Raw genomic sequence first — 26,927 nt, 5'->3', positions numbered from 1 at the left:
CAGAGCACTGACAGCTCATGCTAGTCTCTACGAACTCACTGTGGTAGTTGGGGAAATGGAGACAAGTAATAAACAATGTACTGCTCAACGCTGCGAGGTTTGCTCCATTATGATATACAACACAAGCATGTATCTCCTAAATGCGTGAAAAGATAAAATGAAAGTTTGCTTTCTATAGAGTACACAGCTTGAATACAATTTTTATATATATATATTTTTTAACAAACATTTTGTGGAAGTGGCATGGAAGATTGTTGCAAAAGAATGAAGTTTGGTTATGTGAAAAAAATTAAATGTTAGTAATGGATGCTACTGTGGTTGTAGTGCTGCCTCAAAAGTAAGATTGTGCGATATGACCCTGCTCTCCCCAATTTATAAAATTATTTTTAACAGGTAATGTTATAATATATAATATTTGTATAAGGTAATTATATTTTCACGAACGCGGGAGACAAGGCCACTGGCATCACACATCATACTGCCTCGCCTCCCTCCCTTCCCCCCGAGTGGCCTGGGACAGTGGCCGCCGCTCTTCTGGATGCTTCGAGCACTGGGTTGGCCGGGCTGACGTGACACATCGCAACCACTCCAGTCAGCTCCAGGTTATAAGGGCGGCAACGCCGGCCTCCGTGGCAGTTCAGTTACAAGAGGCAAGACAGAGAGCAGCCCAGACGCGGAGCGACGGGACCGTGAGATTGCGACAGAGTGGCAGGAGACTGTGTGTATGGGCAGGAGACTGTGTGTATGGGCAGGAGACTGTGTATGGACAGGAGACTGTGTGTATGGGCAGGAGACTGTGTATGGACAGGAGCGAGGTACCCCTGTTCGCTACTGCAATCAAAAAAATTTTATGAGACTAAGTTGGGCGTCTCATCAAAATGAAGCTACTCACAGAAAATTAGCTTGATAGTGATCAATTGCAAAAATAGACCCTGGATCCTGGACTAACAGTGTTAAAATTTTCAGTTTAACAGAATAAATCTACAAAAGTTGGATATAAGTTTTTTTTTTTAACAAAATGACACTTTTATTGAAATAACATTCATAACTTTAATCTTCATAAACAGTCATGAATTTACTACCTGCGTGACACCATAATTTACAAGTGCTTTATGTATGCACAATTCAGACCCCAGATAGTTGAAGAGATCTGGTTTGTCAGAACAGTGGCACATTAACGAAGGCACCTAAACTTGACCATTATAAGTTTGTGTGCACAAGACTTATGAAGTGCACATTCATATTTCTCTGTGAATCTTTCTTAATATTAAAGATGATTTCTTGCGTAAACATTTACTAGGGACATCTGGGAATAATACTTTACTCTCATCCAATAACTTGGTACTTATTCAACTGATTTTTACTGGCAATATATTTCTATATTATTATTAAATTAATTCAGTACTGAATTCTAAATTAAACTACACTGATACTGAATAATCCTGCATGTGACGTTTTCTTTCATGTCATAACCTCAATATGAAGAATAAAGTAATGCTGGACTCACAATAGCATGACAAGCAGGGGCGTAGCCAGGGGGGGGTTTTAGGGGTTCGAACCCCCCCCTTAGCACCAAATCTTTAATTAATTTCTTACTCATCACTCAAACAAATTTCATATTAAAATTAATAAAATTTTTACCATTACAATATTTAAATTTAAGCACCGAAAACTGCTAAAATAGCACTATTTTACACCTTAAAAACCAAATTTTTCCGGGGGAGGACCCCCGGACCCCCCGCTTTAATACGGGGGGAGGGGGGCCATGCTTCTTAACACCCCCCATACGCAAATCCTGGCTACGCCACTGATGACAAGTACAATGGTCGGGTGGGAAAATGTTTCTAACCAGTCACGTTTGATACATCTATAATGTCAGCGCGACATAAATGGCAGACAAGACTGACTTATCGATTAGAAATATTTTCTATTTTTATTGTCAAGTATCACTAAATCATCATTACAGGTGGTGAGTTTGTCTTCTAAAGCCTCAAAGTAAGAAAGATATATACTCGGAGTTGTTTGAGGGGTAAATAGATATTTCCAAGAGTAAGAAAATTGGTTGGCGATATTTTAATTTTCAACCAAATAGCTTCAACTCCCGGGTAGTGAAAGGTATGTATTGGCTGAACTGATGTAAATTTGAGTTTATTAATTGCTATCAAAACAACACCACCTCTTTCTTTCATCGTAAGTAAAGCATTTCTATAAATGAGATAGTGGTCAGTGAAGTAGTGGGAACTTATGCTACGATCATTAAAACCAAGTTTACGTGGGACATGATTTCATAAAGGGAGTTGAAAAATTTTTCCAAAAATTCTATAGATTATGTTCTTACTCCCCTGATATTTTGGTATATACAAATAGCCGCTCCTCTGGGTACTTGGGTTTGAATCAATGCAGTGAGACTGTCGGTCCGTCGGTCAAGGGTTTAGGGCTGCCCTACATGTGTTGTCACAATCAGCGGTAGAAACATCGCTCAGGATGATGTTGCCCTTAAAAAGGTAATAATTAAGCACCCACTATATTGCTGATTCTATCAGTCGTCTTCAAGAACTAAGATGTTTTGTCATGAGGGAGGGTTTTGAATCGGCGCATGTGTATACCTCGAGCGCCACCACGTGGACCCGGCTACCGACTCTGTCCCAGGGCCGTGACTTACTAGCACTCGCCGGCCCGCTATCAGCGGCGGGCACGCTATGTTACTGCTCGTGGGGTCACACCTCTGTCCCTGTACCTATAGCACTTGGTCGAGAATGAATTGAGTGCGAGTCGGGCGAATATTGAGTTTTATTGCCGCCGACACGTACACTGACAATGTGAACAAAAAAACGGCAAGTAGTACAGCTTTCACGCTGACTAGGACACTGTGGACTGGCCCCGAAACTGTAAGCTTGCCGAATAATACAAAACACTCAGCTTTATTGATTAAGTTACACAGTCTGCCGCTGGGGTAGGCCTCAAAGGTTAATTAAAACAAGGTTTAAAAAATAATTACGATGGCGGATGATAACGGATCAGTTGAGAGCAATAGTTGAAGACGAGGTGCTGAGATGCGTCCTACCCCGCACGGCAAACGGAAGAGACTGCCCCGGGCCCCAGGTGTCATGGCCGCAGGAAGTGCTGAACTTACCGTTAGTACATATTAAAGACAGTTAAACATAACTATTAAAACCTTTTAAAAATTACAACTGAATTAAGATTTAAGGATTACATATTACAGATATTTAATTATTAACTACATTATTTAAAAACATGCAGTCTCCACTGCTCCAATCAGGGTGGGCGACCGCACACATGCACACATGCACACTTGTTGACGGCAGAGGGTGTCGGTGGGAGGGGAGGGGGTCGGCTGTGGCGTGAGGCACATCGGGCTCAGGGAGGGCGGAGCCCTGGTCGACGTCAGTTTAATGAGGTGTATGAATTGAATTTGGTCTGGAGTTGAGCTACTTTGTAAGCCTGTGCGAATATCAGTTTTATAGTTTGAATCGAATTTGAATACGAATACCATATTATTCTCGAATATGAATATTGAGTTCGAATAATTGGAATGAGAATTGAAATCCCATAAAACATGTTACCTATATCACATCACATTACAATATGATAACAGGTACATATTTACTGATACAATGTATGTAGAATCAAAAAACTGACAGTACTTAAAATTTTAAGGTTCTCCAATTTTATAATTAGTTCGTATTAAAAAAAAGTCTTGTCACATCACAACATATTAGCTCATTTAAATTTTTGTGAAGAAACGCAAGCTGCTCTACATTTTCGGGGAGTAGACTCTCTCTTCTACACGTCACAATGTTGCCAGGTGTTGAGAAAAGTCTCTCACTGCACACTTGTGTGGCAGGTATAGGCAAGTACTTTCTTGCTACCACAGCTATGTTTCGGAAACAAGTGCGTCCCTTCTCTGACCAGAAACTGAAAGGATTTTCATTCTTTGGGATTAAGGGTGCTGCCAGATATTCGTTTACTTCTCCTTGGATAGTTTCTTCGTAGCTTGCAAGCGTAGACTGAGCTGCTGTTGAAGGTTTCACGTAGGCCCACAGAGATGACTTCTTAACAGGCATTTCACTTGTAGCCTCACTTGTCTCAGTTATAGTTTCAGCTACTGTGTTCAGCTTACTGAGCTTACATACCTCCCTGCACAAATTTTCAACCCATATTTTTTTTTTTCATCCTCAATTAGTGAATCTTTGAACCGTGGATCTACCATCATAGAAAACACATTTACTTCACAATCTTGGTACACCATGTAACGTGATCGCAAGCTTTTAAGTAAGTTCTTGGCAAGAGTTTTTTTTTGACGCCTGAGCTGTCACTACGCGAGGAATTTGGTTGGGGGGGGGTGTTTGCCGCCTGCATCCGGTGGTTTACTGTGTATTATCCTATTGAAAAACATTGACGTAGCATGTTAGACTTTTGGAGTCTTTGCTGTAAGTATGCGACCAGATGTTTTCCACATGGTCTGTACAATTTTATTTCTCTTCGCCGTCACGTTCGGAACGAAATTACAGTGCCGACAAACCATGTTTCATCCTCTAATCTGAAAACTGTCACCTATAACGTCCCGGTTGTATGGATTTTACAGACACGTATTTATCTTTATGAGTATGCTGACAGTTCAAATCTATTTTAAACGACCTGACGACATTCTTCTACATAAAATACATTAGTTATCGCTCCGAATTACTGTGTTCAAACGGGCTTTACGTGGCCAGATGTAGTGATCCCGCTCAGCCTTTTTCGTAAATGACTGAATATTCGTTTTTTCAAAGTGTTAGTATTCGAAATCGAATCGAATACGAATAATAAACTATTCGTTTTGATATTTGAAAATTCGAATATTCGCACAGGCCTACTACTTTGACATGAGATGGATTGAGTTCATTGAGATGTAATCAAGAATCTAGTTTTCTTGAACAGAAGTATCAAAATAAGTAACAAAAAGATCTTATGTTTTTGTAATGCAGGTTTGCTGACCATTTTTAAGGGTGAAAATATTTATTATGACCACTTGTATAGGCGTCTTTTTGTGTTCATGTAACTGCATGAACAAATTTGTACTTAACCTCGATATTCAAAACATCAACAAACATTTTGGGCAAATTTTTTCATTAATTTATTATTTTTGAAGTTTTTTTTTAATGTCGCAAGTCAGGTCGTCTTTTAGCCAGGCTAAATAAAAAAAGCTTTTTTTGTCTTTTTTTTTTGTTATTCAGTTAACCAATGCCATATGTAGAAGTTTTATATTTATTGTATCATGCTTAGTAATTTTATACATTACTAGTAGGTACTAAGCATTATAGTGTTATAAATTTACTGAACATAGTGTTCAGATAAATTGTTACTTACTTTTATCTGTTCCATACTGTCCAGTTTTTCCGTAAACAGACATGTATAGCGAGAAATGAATACTGATACTATTGGTAAAAGCTTGTCTGTAAATTTTATTTACCAGAATTATATGTATACTCAGGTAAAAACTTCCTGTTTTAAAACTTTCAATGAAAACATGAAAATTCTGGAAATATATTTTTCAATATGATTTAAGTTTGTAACACATAAGATACAAGAAATATGCTAGGACTAGTTTTTTCAGTGCACTAAGTGAAAGAATATATTTTTTTAAAACCATTAAAAATTTGGTTATCGGTGATTAGGTATCAGATCGGAAAATATTAATAATCAGAATAAGGTTTTTCAACTTCTTCCAATGGATTAAGGAGCTTGCCTACAGAGCATGTGAGAGAAATGTATCTTTACCGGAAACTACAAAACTCATTCACAATGTATTTTCACACTAAAAGAAAAACACCAGACTACATTATAAGCTTAATTACAAAACATATCACATCTCATAATCACACACTGGAGGTTTTCACAACTTAGCCACAAAAACAATTTTTTAACAGTTGAATGTTAAAAGCTTCCGGCTGAATGACAACCGAACTACTAAAGTGTGAGCACACACAACTGCAGTCAGTGCACGTAGAGACCACAAACAGCAGGACTTGCGCGGCTGCACGCTAGCACGCTACCTGTATCCTGCGTAGGCATGGAAGCGCACCATCGGCTGGAGAAGCGTGATGGACCATGTAGGACACACGCCTTGTACGACCATGTCCTGTCTGATGGCTCGCAGACGATCGAACACAAACTCATACACCAGGTGCCAGTTGTACCTGGTGTCTGCTACCACGCTGCAAGAACACACACACACGAGAATTATACAGGTCCTCCAAGACTGTGCCTAAATACCATATTTTACAATGGCTATGTTATTTTATGACTTAACTCTGCTGTACTCCCGATCAAACATCCACAAGGATGTGTTCCGTATAAGATCAGAACAGAGCTTCATCTGAATACCAGCCTAATGGATCTACTAAAAGTGCATTGTAGTGGACCCGGCCATCTTTGCATTACTTCCAAACTCTCACAAAGGATGCCAATGCAACTCTACATGCATCCACTAAATGAGATTTCTAGGAATGTGAGACACACCTCCACTGATGCTTCCCTACATACATTAGCTTCGGAATCACGTTTTATATTGTTGATTTATAATGTTACTTCAGATTTTCGGCATAAAATATGTTTAAAATGTTATAAGCATAAGTGATAACTCTAATTAAGATACATATGGACGCTAATAAAAATTATCAAAAGGTGAATTTATACATAAAGGGGTATTTAATCCCCATTTTAAGTTTTATTTGTAATTTGAGTTCATAACAATATTTTAATTTTGATCACTAACATTTATAAATGCTACATTAAATCTTTTAAATTGGTAATTTTTATTTACATTTTGCTGAATATTCGTAGATAACACAACTCAAAATGGCTACATGAACATTAGTACGACCAAGTGTCAACAGATGGTGTTGCAGTAAAATAATTCAGATACTTAGGTACTATACATTCCTTATGAATGCATCCTTTACACTGTGGCTCCATTTGCTAAGGGATGTGTGTGTTATGGACTCATCCGTATGGATTCCGATACAGCCTTGGACTCACATATGGATACATTAACTCTCCTGGGCTCGCGTTGACCAAGTCCAGTCACTTGGGTCTAGTGACTAGGTCACAGTCACCTCTGCCAACCTCGCAGCAACGTAGAGCGTGAAGAATGGAATGGAGGTGGCATGTGCTGCCCATCACAGGTTTCTCATCCATCCTCAAAACTCATTCAGTTTAGCAGCAGGAAAATCCTTTACCATTTTCCTAAGTTAACCTGCCTACCAGGTTGCGTACTAAGGACTAGGGAGTATCCAAATATTACACACCAGTTTTAGTTTTACACTGCCGACTCACATTGTGTTTAGTTTGATCTTGAATCCTTTATAGTATTCTAGTGTCTCGCTGATACCCTAACCTTGAACTGTTTAAGGTGTATCTCAAAATCAGAATCCAGTTTGAACTTAACTTTCTTGTCTTCAATCCTCCCTACTTCATGCCACTTAGAATTGCTGTGAATGTATGGCTCCTGCCCAACACAGTTTCCCTTCACATGTTTTATTGCTGACACTAACTGAACGCTGTTTAAAAACAGGAGACCTCATCTTGGCTATCAGTTACTATGGGCCTAACTTTTACTATGTCGACAATGTGAAGATTATTGGTATTCCTACACACTGACGTCAGCTGGGGCTTCGTCTCGTAAGCCTGGTCTGACTCCACTGCCTCCTCCCCCTCCTTCACGGAATTTGTACCGCCGACGTACATAGACGTTCGTGGGTTGAAACTGCGTGCCACGGACTACCGCAAGAGGGCGCTTAGAGGCAGTGCAACGTCCCCCATGCCATAAATCGGTAACAATAATTATTGTAAATCTTTATTTAATGAGTCCCAAGTGTTATGTGTTCCAGCAGACCTAATTAGTGACGTATGTAATTAGTATTTAAATTATTAGGTTTAGTTAACAAAGACATTGCTTGGCGGACCCCAGCGGACTCTAACTCAGCCAAAGCTAGGCCTAATTTAAATGTTAAATAAAAAGTAGCTGATGTTTTAAGGTTTTGAGCCCGGATGAGGGATAGTAGAAATTATAAGAGTGTTTTGTGTCGTTCTTGAACTAACCCTTGGCGCGGGGTCGCACATCCGGCGGGAAGCTGCCTGATGCTCGCCCCAGTTCCTCTTCGTCATCGGCCGAGACCAGACGTGCGCGGGGACACCGGAGACGTGTCGCTAACCTCTCGTGTGTGTGTGATGAGTGTGGCGCGCTAGGTCTTATTTTAATAAGCTTGGCAATCAGAGGGCTGATATCTCGCCTCACACGGGCCACGTAACGCCCTGACCGAGAGTCTCGGCCGGGTCCACGTGCCCACTCACGCAGAGGCGCCCACTACAAACAGCCTCGGGTGAGCAGCTATGCCCTCAATACCGTATTTACCCATGTACCACCCGCCCCCATGTATGACCCGCACCCCAAATTTTCAACATACTCTCTGGAAAAATTTTTTTTTCACTGTAATGTATATTTACATGTGCCTGCATAAATAGGGAAAAAGAGTCTGTCATTGTAACAACAAAGAAAACTCTTTATAACTGCAGCACAGAATTTTACTAACACAAATGCATGAAATATTAAGAAAAAAAATCCAGTAATATTCATTGTCAAAATAGTAGATCAATTTTGCTAAACAACAGACGTCAATTTGGTGAAATAAATTTTAAAATGTTTGTATGCAATAACCACAATCGTCAACTGTTCAGTCCGTTGCAACATCCTGCAAATAAAAATAAAGCTCGTAGTGCCAAATAATTAAAAATAATGAGTGATGCCATAAAACCATTTTATTCAACGTAAAAAAACCCGTAGCAAAAACGTGAGTTGTATTGATACGCATAAAATGGCGCGGGTTGCCAGTTATAGTTAACTTGGTTGAAAACAGAGCGCGCGCGTAGCAAGAAGTTTGCGAGCTATCGCTATCGATCTTCGACTACATGCGCGCGCTCTATACCGAGTGATGCCAACTGGCGCTGTTTACGTTTTATAGGTGGATTACAGCGACTCCCGACACGTTACGGATAAAGTTTAATACTTTTAAAAACGTCTTGAAAACACATCAGAATACGTAGTATTACGATTATTTAAATTAGAAAGCGTTAATCTCAGAATAAACCGCGTAAATTTTTTATTTTTATTTTTTATTTGTTTATTATTTTCCTGTTTTATACACTCACAAGGTGAAATAGGAGTTGTCAATTGATTACAATATTATAAATGATAAAAATCATAACAAACAATATAATAAACATCACACAAAGTATAAAAAGGACATATTATGTAAAAGCTAATAAATATAAAACAAAAATACACAATAAATAATAAAATTGACAAGACAATTAATAAGCATCTATACATTAATCAAAATTATGAGAAGATATTAGGTATTCATCCACACTGTAATAGGCTTTCTTAATAAGAAATTGTTTTAAACTTTCTTTGAAAACTGGAAATTTATTTATTTTAAAAGATAATTGAAGATCTTTAGGAAGTTTATTTATTAATTTTGCTGCTGAAAAATAAGGATTCTTTTCATATAATGTTGTTCGATGAGATTTAAAATATATATCAGCCTTTTTTCGAGTATTATAAAAGTGGATATCATTATTATGGGGAAACTTAATGTTTGTTAACCGAAAAATTATTGTTTGATATATATATAAACTTGGCACAGTAAGAATTTTTAGGTATTCAAAATGGGGTTTACATGTAATTGAAGATTTAACGTTTTGAATTATCCGTATAATTTTTTTTTGCAAAATGAATACGTTTTTCCAATAGCTAGATGCCCCCCAAAATATAACCCCATAGCTAATAATAGAATTAACATTAGCAAAATACATTGTTCTTACTGTATCATGAGTACATGTTTTCCTAAGAGCATTAAAAGCATAACATAATGAGCTTAGTCTGCTACATAAATTTGTGATATATGTTTTCCAAGACAAATTATTGTCTATTGCTAATCCAAGTAATTTAATATTATCATTTATAGGAAAAATGCGGGAAGCAGTTTATACGCGCGTTGTAAACAACGGCAATTTATTGCATTGCATCATATGAGGTTAAAACGGGACCGAAATAAAATGGTGCAAATATCAGGAAAAAGTAAATAACGGTTAACGTAAATAAGGGGTTTCGCTGTATTTTCATTGTAATAAATGCGTCCAGCATTCGGTAATGTACTATAAATCCAATTTCTTCAGTCTTCATTGTTGTCCAAAACCTCAAATTTCGTGTATGACCCGCACCCCGACTTTTGAATGTTGTTTTTCAGAACAAATGTGCGGGTGGTACATGGGTAAATACGGTATATTCGCAAAGTGATTAAACTCCCTGCACTTGAAACATTGCTTCCCATAGGCTGGGCCACTGTAGTGGCACTGTTTACATTTTTCTGTAGGGTGTTCAAATGATTTTCTGGGATGCTGAAATGATTTTGTCAATATTTGCCATGCTTTTGGACATCAGAATAAAAGATGAATTGGTCCCATACTCTGGTACAAGTAAACACTGATGGTTACTCTCCAGACACTTAAAGTTGCTGTTGTTGATATTCGCTAGTTTTGACAATTTATATGCCTTTTCCGATATCAAATCTGGAGTCAGTTGCATTTCTTAGAGTGATTTTTAATGTACACCCATAAAAACACAGTCCCTAACTATCTTATCAGTCTGAAATAATTATAATTTTAATCCATATTGTTTACATTGAAATATTACTGCCAAAAAAACTTGTGAGCCTTTTTTCATGGTCATAAAAAATAACTATATAAACAATGACCATAAAAAATTTAAATTCTACAGAAGCATTAAAAGGCCCTTAATTATTGATTTTTTTTTTTTTTCAGTTAACACATGTTCAAACCATATTGTTAATTTTTTTAAATTACATTATTTCTTTTGAAGCTCTGCAATACAGTTTGATAGGCAGGCAGCCATCATAATAATTATAGTTCTTTAATTACATACTTATGCACGTTATGTGCCATGATTTTGTTTTCCTAGCATGAACCTAGTTTTTTGATTATTAGTATAAATTCTTATGTTTGTTGTGATAAACAACAGTTATGTTATTTGTGTACGTTCGCTTGCAGTACAGACAATGTCCCCACCGGTATGGTTTTGCTATTACAATAAAATGTTATGTGCATAAAATTCGTGCAAAAATGGGTACATGTTTATGCTTGATTATATTTATATTTATAGCTGACAGGAAACAAGTCTATTTAGGTGCAAATTTATAAATGTTATAAATTTAATGTAGTTTAGTTTATGTTTATAATTTTATTTTAAAATGTTTCATATGATAACAATGAGACTTTTAAAAATTACTAGCTAAATTTTAAACGTTATTGTCTTATTGAAATACATACAAAATTATTTCTAAATTGCTATGATTTTAAACATCATTTATAAATTCTTCTGTATGGAAGCTATATTAGTTCACTAGTTCAGTCAGATTTGAAAAAGAGATACTGCATGTTTAAATCCCCGTACAATAAATTATTCTTATTAAGTGACTTTAATAAAAAAATTTTAAAAAAAACTGTTTTCTTTAATTGTGACCTGCAATGTATAAATTCTTTCTAACAGTGTTGATAGTGCATACGGTGAAGGATGAGCCCAGAGCGCCAACTAGCATTCACATGTGCTAGTGAGGGGTGGGTGTGGGCCACATGGCTGTTGGCAGCAGTATGTGCCAGCAAGGGTACTCTGAGTGTGAGCCACATGGCTGGAGGCAGCAGTATGTGCCAGCAAGGGTACTCTGAGTGTGGGCCACATGGCTGGAGGCAGCAGTATGTGCCAGCAAGGGTACTCTGAGTGTGGGCCACATGGCTGGAGGCAGCAGTATGTGCCAGCAAGGGTACTCTGAGTGTGGGCCACATGGCTGGAGGCAGCAGTATGTGCCAGCAAGGGTACTCTGAGTGTGGGCCACATGGCTGGAGGCAGCAGTATGTGCCAGCAAGGGTACTCTGAGTGTGGGCCACATGGCTGGAGGCAGCAGTATGTGCCAGCAAGGGTACTCTGAGTGTGGGCCACATGGCTGGAGGCAGCAGTATGTGCCAGCAAGGGTACTCTGAGTGTGGGCCACATGGCTGGCGGCAGCAGTATGTGCCAGCAAGGGTACTCTGAGTGTTGGCCACATGCCTCGAGGCAACAGTATGTGCCAGCAAGGGTACTCTGAGTGTGGGCCACATGGCTGGAGGCAGCAGTATGTGCCAGCAAGGGTACTCTGAGTGTGGGCCACATGGCTGGAGGCAGCAGTATGTGCCAGCAAGGGTACTCTGAGTGTGGGCCACATGGCTGGAGGCAGCAGTATGTGCCAGCAAGGGTACTCTGAGTGTGGGCCACATGGCTGGAGGCAGCAGTATGTGCCAGCAAGGGTACTCTGAGTGTTGGCCACATGGCTCGAGGCAGCAGTATGTGCCAGCAAGGGTACTCTGAGTGTGGGCCACATGGCTGGAGGCAGCAGTATGTGCCAGCAAGGGTACTCTGAGTGTGGGCCACATGGCTGGAGGCAGCAGTATGTGCCAGCAAGGGTACTCTGAGTGTGGGCCACATGGCTGGAGGCAGCAGTATGTGCCAGCAAGGGTACTCTGAGTGTTGGCCACATGGCTGGAGGCAGCAGTATGTGCCAGCAAGGGTACTCTGAGTGTTGGCCACATGGCTGGAGGCAGCAGTATGTGCCAGCAAGGGTACTCTGAGTGTGGGCCACATGGCTGGAGGCAGCAGTATGTGCCAGCAAGGGTACTCTGAGTGTTGGCCACATGGCTGGAGGCAGCAGTATGTGCCAGCAAGGGTACTCTGAGTGTTGGCCACATGGCTCGAGGCAGCAGTATGTGCCAGCAAGGGTACTCTGAGTGTGGGCCACATGGCTGGAGGCAGCAGTATGTGCCAGCAAGGGTACTCTGAGTGTGGGCCACATGGCTCGAGGCAACAGTATGTGCCAGCGAGGGTACTCTGAGTGTTGGCCACATGGCTCGAGGCAGCAGTATGTGCCAGCAAGGGTACTCTGAGTGTGGGCCACATGGCTGGAGGCAGCAGTATGTGCCAGCAAGGGTACTCTGAGTGTTGGCCACATGGCTGGAGGCAGCAGTATGTGCCAGCAAGGGTACTCTGAGTGTTGGCCACATGGCTCGAGGCAGCAGTATGTGCCAGCAAGGGTACTCTGAGTGTGGGCCACATGGCTGGAGGCAGCAGTATGTGCCAGCAAGGGTACTCTGAGTGTGGGCCACATGGCTCGAGGCAACAGTATGTGCCAGCGAGGGTACTCTGAGTGTTGGCCACATGGCTCGAGGCAGCAGTATGTGCCAGCAAGGGTACTCTGAGTGTGGGCCACATGGCTGGAGGCAGCAGTATGTGCCAGCAAGGGTACTCTGAGTGTTGGCCACATGGCTGGAGGCAGCAGTATGTGCCAGCAAGGGTACTCTGAGTGTTGGCCACATGGCTGGAGGCAGCAGTATGTGCCAGCAAGGGTACTCTGAGTGTTGGCCACATGGCTGGAGGCAGCAGTATGTGCCAGCAAGGGTACTCTGAGTGTGGGCCACATGGCTGGAGGCAGCAGTATGTGCCAGCAAGGATATTCTTAGTGTGGGCCACATGGCTCGAGGCAACAGTATGTGCCAGCAAGGGTACTCTGAGTGTTGGCCACATGGCTGGAGGCAGCAGTATGTGCCAGCAAGGGTACTCTGAGTGTGGGCCACATGGCTCGAGGCAACAGTATGTGCCAGCAAGGGTACTCTGAGTGTTGGCCACATGGCTCGAGGCAGCAGTATGTGCCAGCAAGGGTACTCTGAGTGTGGGCCACATGGCTGGAGGCAGCAGTATGTGCCAGCAAGGGTACTCTGAGTGTGGGCCACATGGCTCGAGGCAGAAGTATGTGCCAGCAAGGGTACTCTGAGTGTTGGCCACTCATGATACATGGAATACACACTGTACATGGTGCTGCCCTGGGCCCTTGCCCGTTTCGTACGTGAGCTGACGGCTCGTCCCAGCGCACGAAAAGACCTTCACAGTGACCAAAATGTGATGATTCTGAAGGCAGACAAAGAAAATGTGACAGTGGTCATGAATAATACAGACTACGAAGTAAAAATCCCCTACCTTTTTGAACTAAATATGCAACAGAAAAAAATAGCCATTAAAACAAATACAAACAGCCACAAAGAAATTAATTCCCGAATCCTTAGACGAAGACTCCAAAAAATATTTAATCATCAAAGAACCCAGAACCCCGACATTCTATGGGGTTTCGAAGATACATAAGAAGGACATTCCTCTTCGTCCAATAGTTAGAGCAGTTAGCTCACTACTTATGCACTAGCCAGATACTTGAATGGATGAACCCAACCTTTAGTACCCACTCCAGCCTCTCATGTCTGAAATTTTGCACATTTCATTTCAATTCTTAAGCAACTTTCTCTTCAGCTCCTGGTAAGCTTTGATGTTATATAACTCTTCACTAAAGTGCCTGTGCCAGAAACCTTATAAATTCTCCTAACACACCTGGGAGAAGACAATCTGAGCAGAGACAGTGAAGCTCAAAGAAATAACACTGTGTTTCTTCGACCTTCTCATTCTTGGGGCAGATCTACCAGCAACAGGAAGGTACTGCCATGGGCTTGCCTCTCTCTCCCCTATTAGCTAACATTTTTATGGCCTAATCTGAGGAGAATGCAATAAGTACCAGCCGGCTTAAACCCAAGTGCTGGAAAAGGTATATTGATGACACCTTCGTTATTTGGAGCCATGGAAAAGATAAGCTAAAAGACTTTCTAAAACACCTGAACTGCATCCATCCGAACATACAATTCACCATGGAGGTGGAAGTAGAAGGAAAATTGCCTTTTCTGGATGTCTTGGTCACAAGAGTAGAGGATAATCACATCAGCCACATTGTTTACAGAAAGCCAACCCCCAAAGGCAGGTATCTAAAGGCGAGTTTACACAACCCTCCATTTCAGAAGAGAACAGTCTTCTCAAATTTGATCAACAGAGCTTGGGCCATTTGCAAAGAAGACAATTCTAGGGAAGAAATGAAAAATCTAACAAGTGCTCTTCAAGCAAATGGTTATTCAAAATCAGAAATTAGGAAAGCGACTCAACTAAGCAAAATTTTAAGGTTCTCCAAATTTATAATTAGTTCGTATTAAAAAAAAGTGTTTTGTCACATCACTACATATTAGCTCATTTAAATTTTTGTGAAGAAACGCAAGCTGCTCTACATTTTCGGGGAGTAGACTCTCTCTTCTACACGTCACAATGTTGCCAGCTGTTGAGAAAAGTCTCTCACTGCACACTTGTGTGGCAGGTATAGGCAAGTACTTTCTTGCTACCACAGCTATGTTTCGGAAACAAGTGCGTCCCTTCTCTGACCGGAAACTGAAAGGATTTTCATTCTTTGGGATTAAGGGTGCTGCCAGATATTCGTTTACTTCTCCTTGGATAGTTTCTTCGTAGCTTGCAAGAGTAGACTGAGCTCCTGTTGAAGGTTTCACGTAGGCCCACAGAGATGACTTCATAATAGGCATTTCACTTGTAGCCTCACTTGTCTCAGTTATAGTTTCAGCTACTGTGTTCAGCTTACACCTGCACAAATTTTCAACCCATATATATATATTTTTTCATCCTCAATTAGTGAATCTTTGAACCGTAGATCTACCATCATAGAAAACACATTTAATTCACAATCTTGGTACACAATGAAACGTTATCGCAAGCTTTTAAGTAAGTTCTTGGCAAGAGTTACTGCTTGCTCTTCATCAGAAGTATAATTTGCCAGCATCTTCTCCATGCAGAAGAGAATGGGAAAAATTAGCGAACTAGTAGGGAAACTATCTGAACTGACCTCTTTAGTAGCTTCTGCAAGAGGTTCCAAAACATCAACAACAGCCTTGCAGAGATTCCATTCATTCTGAGTGAATGAGTCCAATTTAGTTCCTTGTAGAGCTGCCCCAACTGATTCCCTAACCAAGTATGGCCAGCATGTCACGTTCCGAATTCCACCTTGTTTCAATATCTTGAATTAATTCAAGAACAGGTTCCCCGAATCGCTAATCTCTTTTGCTTTTCATGAAGCCTATCTCTTGCTGAAGTGCTTCGTGAGAAGTACCCCACTATGGACCTTGCTTTCTGGCACATATTTTGAAGTCCTTCTGTTTCCTTCTTGGCATCTCCAATTGCCAGCTGCAAAGTATGTGCAAAACAAGTTCGTGATTTGCAATTTATTGCTTCAAGTGCAGCTCTAAAGTTACGAGCATTGTCTGAGACAATAAACAGTGGGATAGTGTTTCCTTCACTTAATATGTCCCATTCCTCCAGAGTTTCAACAGTAGAAGCTTTTATGGAAAGTGCTGTATGAGCACCACTCAGTTTGCTGACTTTTAGGCAGTGAGACCTGTAATTAAAATGTGTGTCTGCATAATGGCAAGTGAGAGACAGATAAGAATCTGAGGCTCTTGATGTCCAAGAATCTGTTGTGAATGACATTGACTGAATATCTTGGATATCATTAGCCAATGTTTCCTGCATTTTACTTTTGCATTTTTGGTACAAATTTGGTACAATACTGCGTGAGAATGTTGTACGGCTTGGAACAGCGTATTTGGGTTGTGCTTCCTCCAACATTGCCCTAAATCCTGGTTCATCTACAATGGCAAAGGGATGCATACCTTTTACAATGAAATTTGCTACCCTGCCAGTTAGTTTTTTTGCATTAGGGTTTGAAGGCTCCCACTTGGTTGGCTGAATGAAGCTGGAAACTGTTGACTGTGTGTGTGATGAACCTGCAGAAGTCTCCGTCTGTGTCCTTGTAACCTTAAGTTTCTTGACTTGTGATTGATAATCTGAATATTCATCATAATGTAGCTGCAAGTGGTTAATCATGGTAGTAGTTGTCCCTGAAAAAGTGGAAAATGTATTTATACAGTATGAAAAACTTAAAAGAATTTTTTTTATTTTATTACATAGAAATTAAAATTTAAAAATAACTGCATGATTTTAACTAAGATAAATATTGCAATTGTCATATATCCACGAATTTTTTTAAATTAATTTCACTTTAGCATATCAAGATCAGGTCTATAATTTATTTCAAGCAAAAAAAAAAGATTTGAATTCTTGAATGTTTAAAAGTTTTCAATGCTATGAATCTAGATATCTGCCATTTTCATGAAATATCTATTTACATCATTATAAGTGTATTGAATGTGTTTAAAATTGTGGTCAGTGCCGTATTAACGTATAGGCGCACCCTGCGGCCGCCGGGGGCCTCAGTCTGCCTCGCATAAATCACCATCGCCAAAGAAAACACACACTACAATTGTTCTGTCTGTGACAAGTGTGTGACAATACACAATTGCAAGAAAAATATTTCTCGTTCCGGCTTGAGGAATAAAAAATATTCAATGATACATAATTTCTTACATATATATTTTTCGTTTTTAATAATTTGTACATTACACACTAGAAAACCATTCGAAAGGAATATCGAATCAAGCAGCTAGCTGTCGAATGGTGGTCAGCGTGCAGGTGCACTGCGTGCATTCTGCTGGCAGTACATTTAAACAATGTGTGTTTTACCTATCGAGGAATCGATCTACTGCGTAAAGAAACAGTCCTGCGCTGGGCTATGAGAGTAAGCGAAAGTTTGTTTTCTGTGTTGTTACTACAAATAAATTGCCGTTTTGTAAAATGTGTGTACAGCAACGGTAAGTGATTTGCAACACTGGGCTTAGAATAGCATGAGAAATTTAGCCTACTGTTTATTCATATGAGGCCCAGTTCCGTAGTAGTTTTTAAGATCGTTCTACAATGGCGCAGAAGCGAAATAACTCGGATGCGGACCTGAAAACGTAGTTTGTTTGTTTGTTTTATTGCATACTTAGGATATTTTTCATACCCAATTGTACAAAGATATTGGACAAGTCATAAGGATTAAAAAATAAATGAAAAATGTTATGCATTTACAATATTACACATGTTTAAACATTAAACAAACATTTCTGTCGTATATAGTTTATAAATTCATGTTGAATCTACGTCAATTTCTTATGTACATCAGTAACTCACCTCCATTAGTGTTTGGAAATATAAAAGAAAAAAACAGAAAAGAGAAGCAGAAAAAAGAGAGGAGAAATGTGCAGTGTGCTACAATATGTGGTATGTTCAAATATTATTTACAAGATTAGAACATATTTTCACATGTGTTTTTATTATACGAATTCGATTCCGAGCCATTGTATAACGGGCTTCTGGGTTTTTACAGTTTCTTTACCCGAAAATATAACAGAAACTATAATAGAACATGTTCTAATTTTCTGTTGGGATTGGGGTGTATAAGTAATTTTAAGACAAAGTAGTAATTACTTAACAGTACAGTAGAGCATCCTGTATCCGTAATTCTACTTACCGGAATTTCTACTATCCGGATGTTTTCCGAGAGTTAAAAAAAATTTACAAAATTTAAAAAAATATATTCAATTTTTAAATGAATTATAATATATATTAATATATATTATTCCCGCGGAAGTAAATACCGATTGTTTGCGCAGTTCACGCCCCGTCTAGTCAGTCAGGGTGCACTTGATTTTATAAACACTCAGCGAGTTATGATGGAAGCCAAGGCTTCCGGTCTCGCAACTGCAGTGCACGGGCGTCGAGCGCATATCAGGAATTGGCGGCAGCGGCCCCGCCTACACGTGAGCGCACCGTGATAACGCGTTGTAGGGGAGGGGGAGTGGTGTATTGTGTGCGTTCAATGTCAGTCTTGCTTGTGGTGCGCGATCGCTAGTATGTACGTTCCTGCAGACACGTGATGTTTTCAAAACATAAACTTCCTGGTGATGAGGAAAAGAGTAGTAAACGAAGGAAAAAAGTTCTTACCATTAAAGAAAAGCTTGAGATTCTCAAGAAACTAGATGCTGGGACTTCTGTTAAAAATCTGAGCCAATCGTATGATGTCGGCATTTCGACGATTTACGACATAAAGAAACAAAAGAATGAACTGTGTAAATGCTCTTTATCAATGGTTTCGTTTGCGGCAAAGTGAAGGTGTTAGCATTTCTGGACAGATGCTGATAAAACAGGCAAAAATGTTTCATGCCGAACTGAATCTAACATACGATTGTGACTATTCGTTAGGGTGGCTTCATAAATTCAAAAAACGCTTTGGAATTTCTTTTTTCAAAGTTAGCGGTGAAAAGCTTTCTGCAGATACAGCGGCGGCGGAAAAGTTTGTTGTTGAGTTCGCAGAATATGTGTTGGACAACAACTTAACAGCAGACCAAGTTTACAATGCGGACGAGACTGCTTTGTACTGGCGTTGTATGCCTCGAAGCACGCTGTGCACTGCAGATAATCCTCACAGCGGGATGAAAGATTCTAAAGACAGATTGACCGTGCTTGGTTGTTCAAATGCTGCCGGTACCCACAAGCTGAAGCTACTCGTAATTGGCAAAAGCTTGCGCCCAAGGGTGCTAAAAGGTGTTAAAGTGTTACCCGTTGAATACCAAGCTACAAAAACCGCGTGGATAACATCTGCAATAACCACAGAATGGTTTGACAGTTTTGTGTGCCAGAGCCGGCAACACTGTAACAAGATAGGCTTAGACCCGCACTGCAAGATTGTCCTTGTGCTAGACAATTGCTCCGCGCATCCTGCAGCTGAAACACTAGACAGGGATAATGTTTCTGTCATGTATCTGCCCCCTAACTGCACTGCACTAATCCAACCGCAAGATCAGGGAATATTACGCTCCCTAAAATGTCATTATCGCACGGAGTTCATGAAGCACTTTTTATCTGATCTGAATGGCGGCAAAACGATCTCAGAAATTAAAAAGGAATACACCATAAAGGATGTCATATGGTCACTAGCTCGTGCATGGGAAGGTATGCCTGCGTCAACATTTCACAAGGCATGGTTTAAATTGTGGCCGACTTTGGTTTATCGTGACGAGGTTCATGACAAGGGAAATGAAGCCGACTTCAAAGGTTTTGAACAAAAAAACGTGAACGAACTGCTGGAGTATGCCAAGAACATAACAAATCCAGAACTAGAAGACTTACAATTGCAAGAACAAAACATTGTGGAATGGTTTTGTGTTGATGATAATGTTCCCGTTGTGCATCACTTTTCAGATAAGGAGATATTAGACTCTGTTAAGTGTAACAAAGACGACGGAAACAATGAAAGCAGTAGCGATGAAGATGAACCACAGGAGAAAATCTTGCAAGATGAGTGCCTTCACCACATTGAACGATTAATAGCTGGCCTAGAGCAACGAAGTTATATCAACGACCAGCAAATTATGCATTTGTATATGCTTCAAAAACAGCTGACTGAAGAGAAGCACAAATGTGTGCGGCAACAATGCATTAGTGACATGTTCAAAAAAGCTCCTGTTTCCACACCTGCTTCAACTACGAGTGAGAACATTGACGATCCAACACCTGGCACCAGTGGCACAAACGTAAACAGTTACGTTCAGAGTGACAGTGACAGTGATTAACTTTAACTTCTCCTGTCTTTCACAATGTGTGACGATTTAGGTAATTTTTTGTTTAGCTTTTTAAATTTAAATTAATGCGACTGCTAAACAATGTTTCTTACACACAGACAAGTGGGGCCGTATACAGTGATTATTTCAATGCAGTTTATCTAAGTTCTAGGACATTATTTTTTATTCGCGGGGCATGTGTAGCCTACAGTGAGTCATGGTAAGTGTTTTTTTATTTGTAATGTACCGTACCTAACTGTACCATGTGTTATTATTTTATATTTTATTTATGCAACATGTGGATACACCAAATCACTGTACAAACTGTATGTAAATTACGTAATTGTAACACAATTCATTGAATGTCAAACGTCTCGCCTACGTCTGCTTGCTTCGCGCGGACATCATGGTACAGTCACGTAGCTATAGCGTGCTTCTAGGCAAGGTCTGATAAGCGTGCCCGTGGCAAGGTCACACCACCGGATGTAGCTGTCATCACCCTACCCCCACCCCCCTTGCCGTCCTCATCTACAGCTACAGGATGTTCACAAACTTCGGGAGCAATTTTTTTTTTTCAATTAGGGGGCCTTATAGTGAATTTCTACTTTCCGGAATTTTCTACTATCCGGAATAGTCTAAGTCCCCACCATTCCGGATACAGGGTGCTCTACTGTATATAAAAACTTAACTTCTAAAAACGTGATTCTAAGAAATTTGTATTTTTTCTTATTTTTCTAAAGTTTTGCACATCTTTCAGTAGTGGCGTAGTGGCATAGTGACCGAGTTGCTGGTCTCTGTAGCGCGCCTGATTGTGGTGCAGGCGGTTGCGGTTCTGGGTTCGAGTCCTGGGTAAGGCATGGGTATTTGTGTTCATCCGTTAGAGTCACCACTTGACACAAGTCTGTATTGTCGCTGTCACATAGTCACGGGGCTTGACATAATAGTTGTAAAGGGGGGAATGTTAGACTCGTTGATGTTGTCTCGACCTCGCGAAGGAGTAACATAAAAAACAGTTGGCTAGGGTGAAGGTTCACAGCTAGAATATATAAGGTTTTGGGTTTTAAGTTTGCCTGTTCGAATTTTTTAAATTTTTTTCTTGTGTTATTGTTTCATGTAGCTATTTGACAGTCGTTTATTTCCAAAATACATTGGTTTATACAATACATTTATCTGCACAGATAGGCAAATGTCCTATGTAGTTTTCCGATCCAAATAGTCTGTGTCTATGTATGTATTGCAATTTTCTTATTTTGATTGTATGATTAAATCAAGCAATTTATTTTCAGGTGAACAGTCTACCATGTAACTGTGGGAATTTATTAGAAGATTGAAAGTGCTCCTTAATCACAATCATGAAACGTATCTATGAAAGTGGTGCCCATAAAGACAAAAGGCTAAAAGAAGTGAACTATTTATAGAATCTTTACCAAAAGTGACTTCATTTTTTCAAACAGTTTATGGTGCTGAAATAAATTTAGGCTTAATTAGTGACCTCGCATCTAGTTCTTCAGATCGTCTTCCAGTTGATCGCAATGCTACAAATTTGTGGTCCGTCATCCTCTCCACTCGTAAATGTTAAAGAAGCTTATCCCAACAGCTCTCCTTAAATTATTTATAACCTTCAGAATTCAGTTCCAGTTGATCACAATGTTTCATCTCCTGGTCCGTCACCGTCATCCTCCCCACTCGTAAATGTTCAAGAAGCTTATCCCGACAGCTCTCCTGCAACTATTTCTGACCTTCAGAATTCAGTTTTACATGAAAAAGATGAAATACGCAGTTGTGATGAAATAGAACCAGGTAAAGATGTAGAACAATGGAAGTTATTTCGAGGTTCTAAAAATGAACTTCAAGAATATTGGATAAAGAAAGGCCCTTCCTTCATGCTGTCAAAATTTCAACCACAATTTTATTGATTCTGTTCGTAAATATGAGTGTTCACAAGATAGCAAAAAAGTAATTGAGTCACGAACATTGCGTCCATCCATGTTTTTTCCGGGAGCTTCAGACTGGGGAGAAAATCAGGCGTGAATGGTTACTGTATTCACCATCATCTGGTCGAGTATACTGCTTTGTTTGTAAACTTTTTGGTTCTAATTCTTCCAGTCCCTTCTGTTCAGAAGGCTTCAACGATTGGAAACATGCAACACAGTCTCTAACTGGCCACGAAAATGGGAAGGAGCATAGAAATAATAAGTTAGTGTACTTGAGATGCTGCAAAGAAGTAGGAATAATTGATATAGCACTCCAGATCGAAATTAATAAGGAATGTGAATATTGGCAGAATGTTTTGGTTAGAGTTGTCTCTGTCGTAAGGGTTTAAGCTGAAAGAGGTCTACCATTCAAAGGAGATCAAGAGAAATTTGGTAATCCACGTAACGGGAACTATGTATTTTGGGTCACTTGAGTTGATAAGTAAATATGATCCATTTTTAAAACAACAAATAAAGAAATATGGAAATACAGGCCGAGGAAATGTTTCTTACCTGTCGTCTTTTGTATGTGATGAATTCGTAGAAGTTATGGGGAGAAAAGTGTTTGATCAGATTGTTATAGAGGTTAAGGAGGCCAAGTATTACTCGATATGTGTAGACTCCACACCTGATGTAGCACATACTGATCAACTTACGTGTATTATTAGGTATGTAATAAATAGTGAAACAACTGAAAGGTTCTTGAAATTCATTGCCATTAATGGGCATTCAGCTGAAACACTCTTCAAAGAAGTAACTGGTTTGCTGAGAAACTGGTATTCTTCTTGAAAATTGTCGGGGACAATCTTACGACAATGCATCAAACATGAGTGGCAAATACACTGGTTTGCAAGCAAGAATCAGACAAGAAAACCCACTAGCAGAATTTATACCATGTTCTTCCCACTCTTTGAATCTTGTTGGTGTAGTAGCAGCAGAAAGCAACCAAAATGCGACAAAATATTTTGACTTCATTCAATCACTGTACAACTTTTTTTCAGCATCAACTAGCAGATGGAACATTTTGTTATCTGTTATGACTGATTCAAGTAAAAAGCTAAAACCACTCTCCAACACTAGATGGTCAGCTAGGGCAGATGCTGTTTTAGCATTGAGCGAAGGATATGAAGTGATTGAGTCAGTACTGGATTCGATTAAAAATGACACCGAGCAGTATGCTGACACGAAATTAAAAGCTGCGGTTTTGAAGAAATGCATGGAAAGATTTGAGACAGTGTTTCTCACTTACTTTTGGAATGATATCTTTAGCTGGTGTGTACAAGATCCATGTTCTTGTGGCAAGGTATATGAGCCATTCCACCTTCTTAATTCAGACAGTTAGCAAGTAAATGTGTCAGGTCACTATCACCAATTTGCTTTAAAAAATTACAGAAGTTACAACCAGTGGAGACAAGAAGTGTGCTAAAAGGATTTCGCCCCAAAATTTTTTCTACCCATGTTAAAGCCTTTTGAAGTTGGTTGTAAATCAAAACAGGTGGAAAAAAGCGAGCTTTTCAAATCAGCTGCATTTAAAAACTGGTAAACGGATTCCATCGATTTTATTTTTATTTGTAGCTTTTATATTGAACAACAAAGTGGTACAGTTCCAATGAGCCCAATGACAATATATTTGAGGAAAACTCAAAAATTTAATATTTTTTTTAATTTATTTTTTATTTTTTGGATTTCCAAAAAATATATTTTAACGGAATAAACAATTTTCTTAAAAAGTATTTCTGGTAATATGTAGACCTATTACAGTAGTTTTACAGAGAAAAAAAAGTTTTTAATTATTTTATGCTGCACAGAATGATTAACATTTAACTTTAATTTTTTCAAAATTTTACAAAAGTGCCATTTATGACTGACAATTACTCAAAAACCCTATTTTTTAAAAATCTGAAAATTTGTCAGTTTGTAGTCTTAACCTTTGTTAATAGCATGTACAATGTCGAATAGTGTGTTTTTGCCTGTAACCATTTCTAGAAGTTTTTGAAAATGTAATTTTATTACATTTTCTTTGGTCTGCCTGCTCAATTAACAAATTTGTATGTTTTGTTGGTCTCTAAATATGAGATGTAATTCGTAAATTGGGTAAACCTTGGGATTTACAAAAGGAGAGTCTGTGAATTCATTATGACATTAACATGATATGTACATACATATAATACATAAACACACACATGTAATACATATGCTGCACTTTAACATACAGGAAAACCTAAAGTTCAAAGTAAAAATTGAAACCAACATGCCTATATCAAATTAATTAAATGAAGACTGCTTACCCTTCCTCAGCTATATGTAATGTATATTAGGATGTCCACTAAAGGGGTCAGGTTGAGCATAAATTCCCTTATTTTTTATAACTGTGCAACATTTATCAATGAGGGACTTCGACACTATAGGTAATTTTTTCATCAATTCAGTGTTACTAAATGTTTGTGGTACCAATGTTAGTAGCTGCACTTTTCCATTGTAGTTACAAGTACGAAGAGCTAAGTCAATATTAGAAAACCATAGACTACAATTGACTTACACAGGCATTTCATCTTCAGACTCACTTGATATATGTCTTGTAATTTGTTCACAGCTACAGTTTTTAACTTGTTGACTAATTTTAACTTTTTCCTCGCAAAACCTTCTCTCCTATCTCATCTCTGAAAAGAATTTCAATGGTGATACTCCTACATCTAATGTTTTCATGAGACTGCTATTTAAAACACTTACAAGTTCATCATCCGGAATAAAATTCTCTTATGTGGGCATTCCTTCTGCAGGTTCTTCAGCAAGTTTCAGAAATTTCATTTTATAAAAAGTAACACAGTTAATACACAAAATATCATTTCCATTTACAGTAAGTCCTCGGTTTACGTCGCGGTTACGTTCCTGAAAACCGCGACGTAAATAGAAACGACGCAAAATGAGCCATGTTTCATGCCACCGGCCGGCCACGGCCCAAGGTCGGCCGGAAGCGCTGGCATACAGACGTGACAACGGGCAATTTTATCAGCAAATTACAACCGACAACGTGGGAAACAAGTCCAACTAGTACTTCTCAGCTTTATAGAATGGTTATTTAACCAGCTGCTTTATTACCTTTATTGATTGAAATATAAAAACAGATATATAGTCGTTTGGAAGACATCTTATGAAGAAAAAATCATAAATTGCAGTGAGCTGATACTGTAGGCCTACTACAAACGCATTTAATCACGATAAAGTTAACAATGGCACGTTTAAAACACCGGCCAACTCAATGATATCATAGCGACTGAAGTGTAGAGCTGTAGCAAACCGTATGTATTCGTTACTGAGTAACGGGTGCGGCATCTAGTAACGAGTAACGAAACGTTACACACGAATGCATTTCGTTACTTGCATTTTTCGTATGTTTTACGCATGCGCGCGCTTATTCGTTACAAAGAACGATTTTTGTTTATTAAGAAAAGTATAATTTGGAAATTCGTCGTCCAAGTTTTTTACTGTTTATTAAAGGTATTGTGTGTGTAGACAAAGTTTGAGATTGGAACAGAAACAATGTAAGAAAGTATTTTTTACAAATTATAAATATGTATGTTTTTGTTTTTTTATTATCGCGTATTTTCACGTTTTTTGTTCTTATCTTAAAAGAGATATTATAATAAAGCTGCTCTAATGAGATTTTATTGTTTCTTGGTTAACAAAAGCTGTTAATTATCAAATACTTTTAATTGTTTATATTCGATTTATTATTATTTACGCGACGTCATACTGTACGCGTACGAAATACGACTCGATTCGTTGCTGTTACATAACATAGCATGTTATGCGGTATCAGAAGTTCAGAAGTAACGAGTAACGATACGAAAGTAACGAGTACTAATTGTTATAGTAACGAATACATACGGGTACACTTTTTTTAGTTACTTTTACACCTCTACTGAAGTGCCAAGGAGTTGGACGAAAAGGGGTAGGAGAAAATGCTGTGTCGTTGCGGGAAGTAGATAACACTTCTACGTGCGAGATACGTGGGTGGCCGAGCGGGCGGGCTGGTAGTATTGCATCACCGCGCGGAGAGCAGCGGAGAGCAGGAAGCGTCCCTGATGTATGATAAGATAAAGCGGTGAACGTGTAGCTTACGCTACATAGAATAAATTAACTACCGAAGGAAACAAAGAATTATAAACGAATTATATACGGTGTTTTGGTTAAAATAAAGATTTACGGTCATTGTAAACGACGTTATTGTGAATCGGCAACAACTTAAATTGAAACATGAGTACTCAAACATTAGCGACGTTAATCCGAAACGACGTAAATCGGTACGACGTAAATAGAGGACTTACTGTACTGAGACAGATACACCCACAAACCTTTGAATATCATCAGCTGAATCATTCACCTTACACTTCCTCACGCATTTTCTTTTGTACATAC

General features: G+C 39.3%; 2 protein-coding genes across 20 annotated transcripts in view; one reads left to right on the top strand and one right to left on the bottom strand.

The window, feature by feature from the left end:
* LOC134533306 (synaptic vesicle glycoprotein 2C-like) overlaps window positions 1-26,927 on the top strand; it is a 387,375-nt gene that overhangs the window by 209,459 nt on the left and 150,989 nt on the right. The window lies entirely within an intron of this gene.
* Window positions 1-26,927, bottom strand: part of LOC134533307 (SAC3 domain-containing protein 1) — a 137,586-nt gene that overhangs the window by 79,264 nt on the left and 31,395 nt on the right. For all 19 annotated transcript variants that reach the window (XR_010075298.1, XR_010075297.1, XR_010075302.1 and 16 more), the window contains one exon: window positions 6,057-6,218. Coding sequence is in view for 13 of the 19 variants with exons in the window: in XM_063370788.1 (XP_063226858.1) it covers window positions 6,057-6,218 (162 nt within the window). In the remaining 6 variants the exon portion in view is untranslated. The remainder of the gene's footprint in view (window positions 1-6,056; window positions 6,219-26,927) is intronic.

This window comes from Bacillus rossius, chromosome 6, assembly GCF_032445375.1.
Source record: "Bacillus rossius redtenbacheri isolate Brsri chromosome 6, Brsri_v3, whole genome shotgun sequence".
NCBI classification, from domain to species: Eukaryota; Metazoa; Arthropoda; class Insecta; order Phasmatodea; family Bacillidae; genus Bacillus; species Bacillus rossius.
This window is presented reverse-complemented; position numbering and strand designations above follow the sequence as displayed.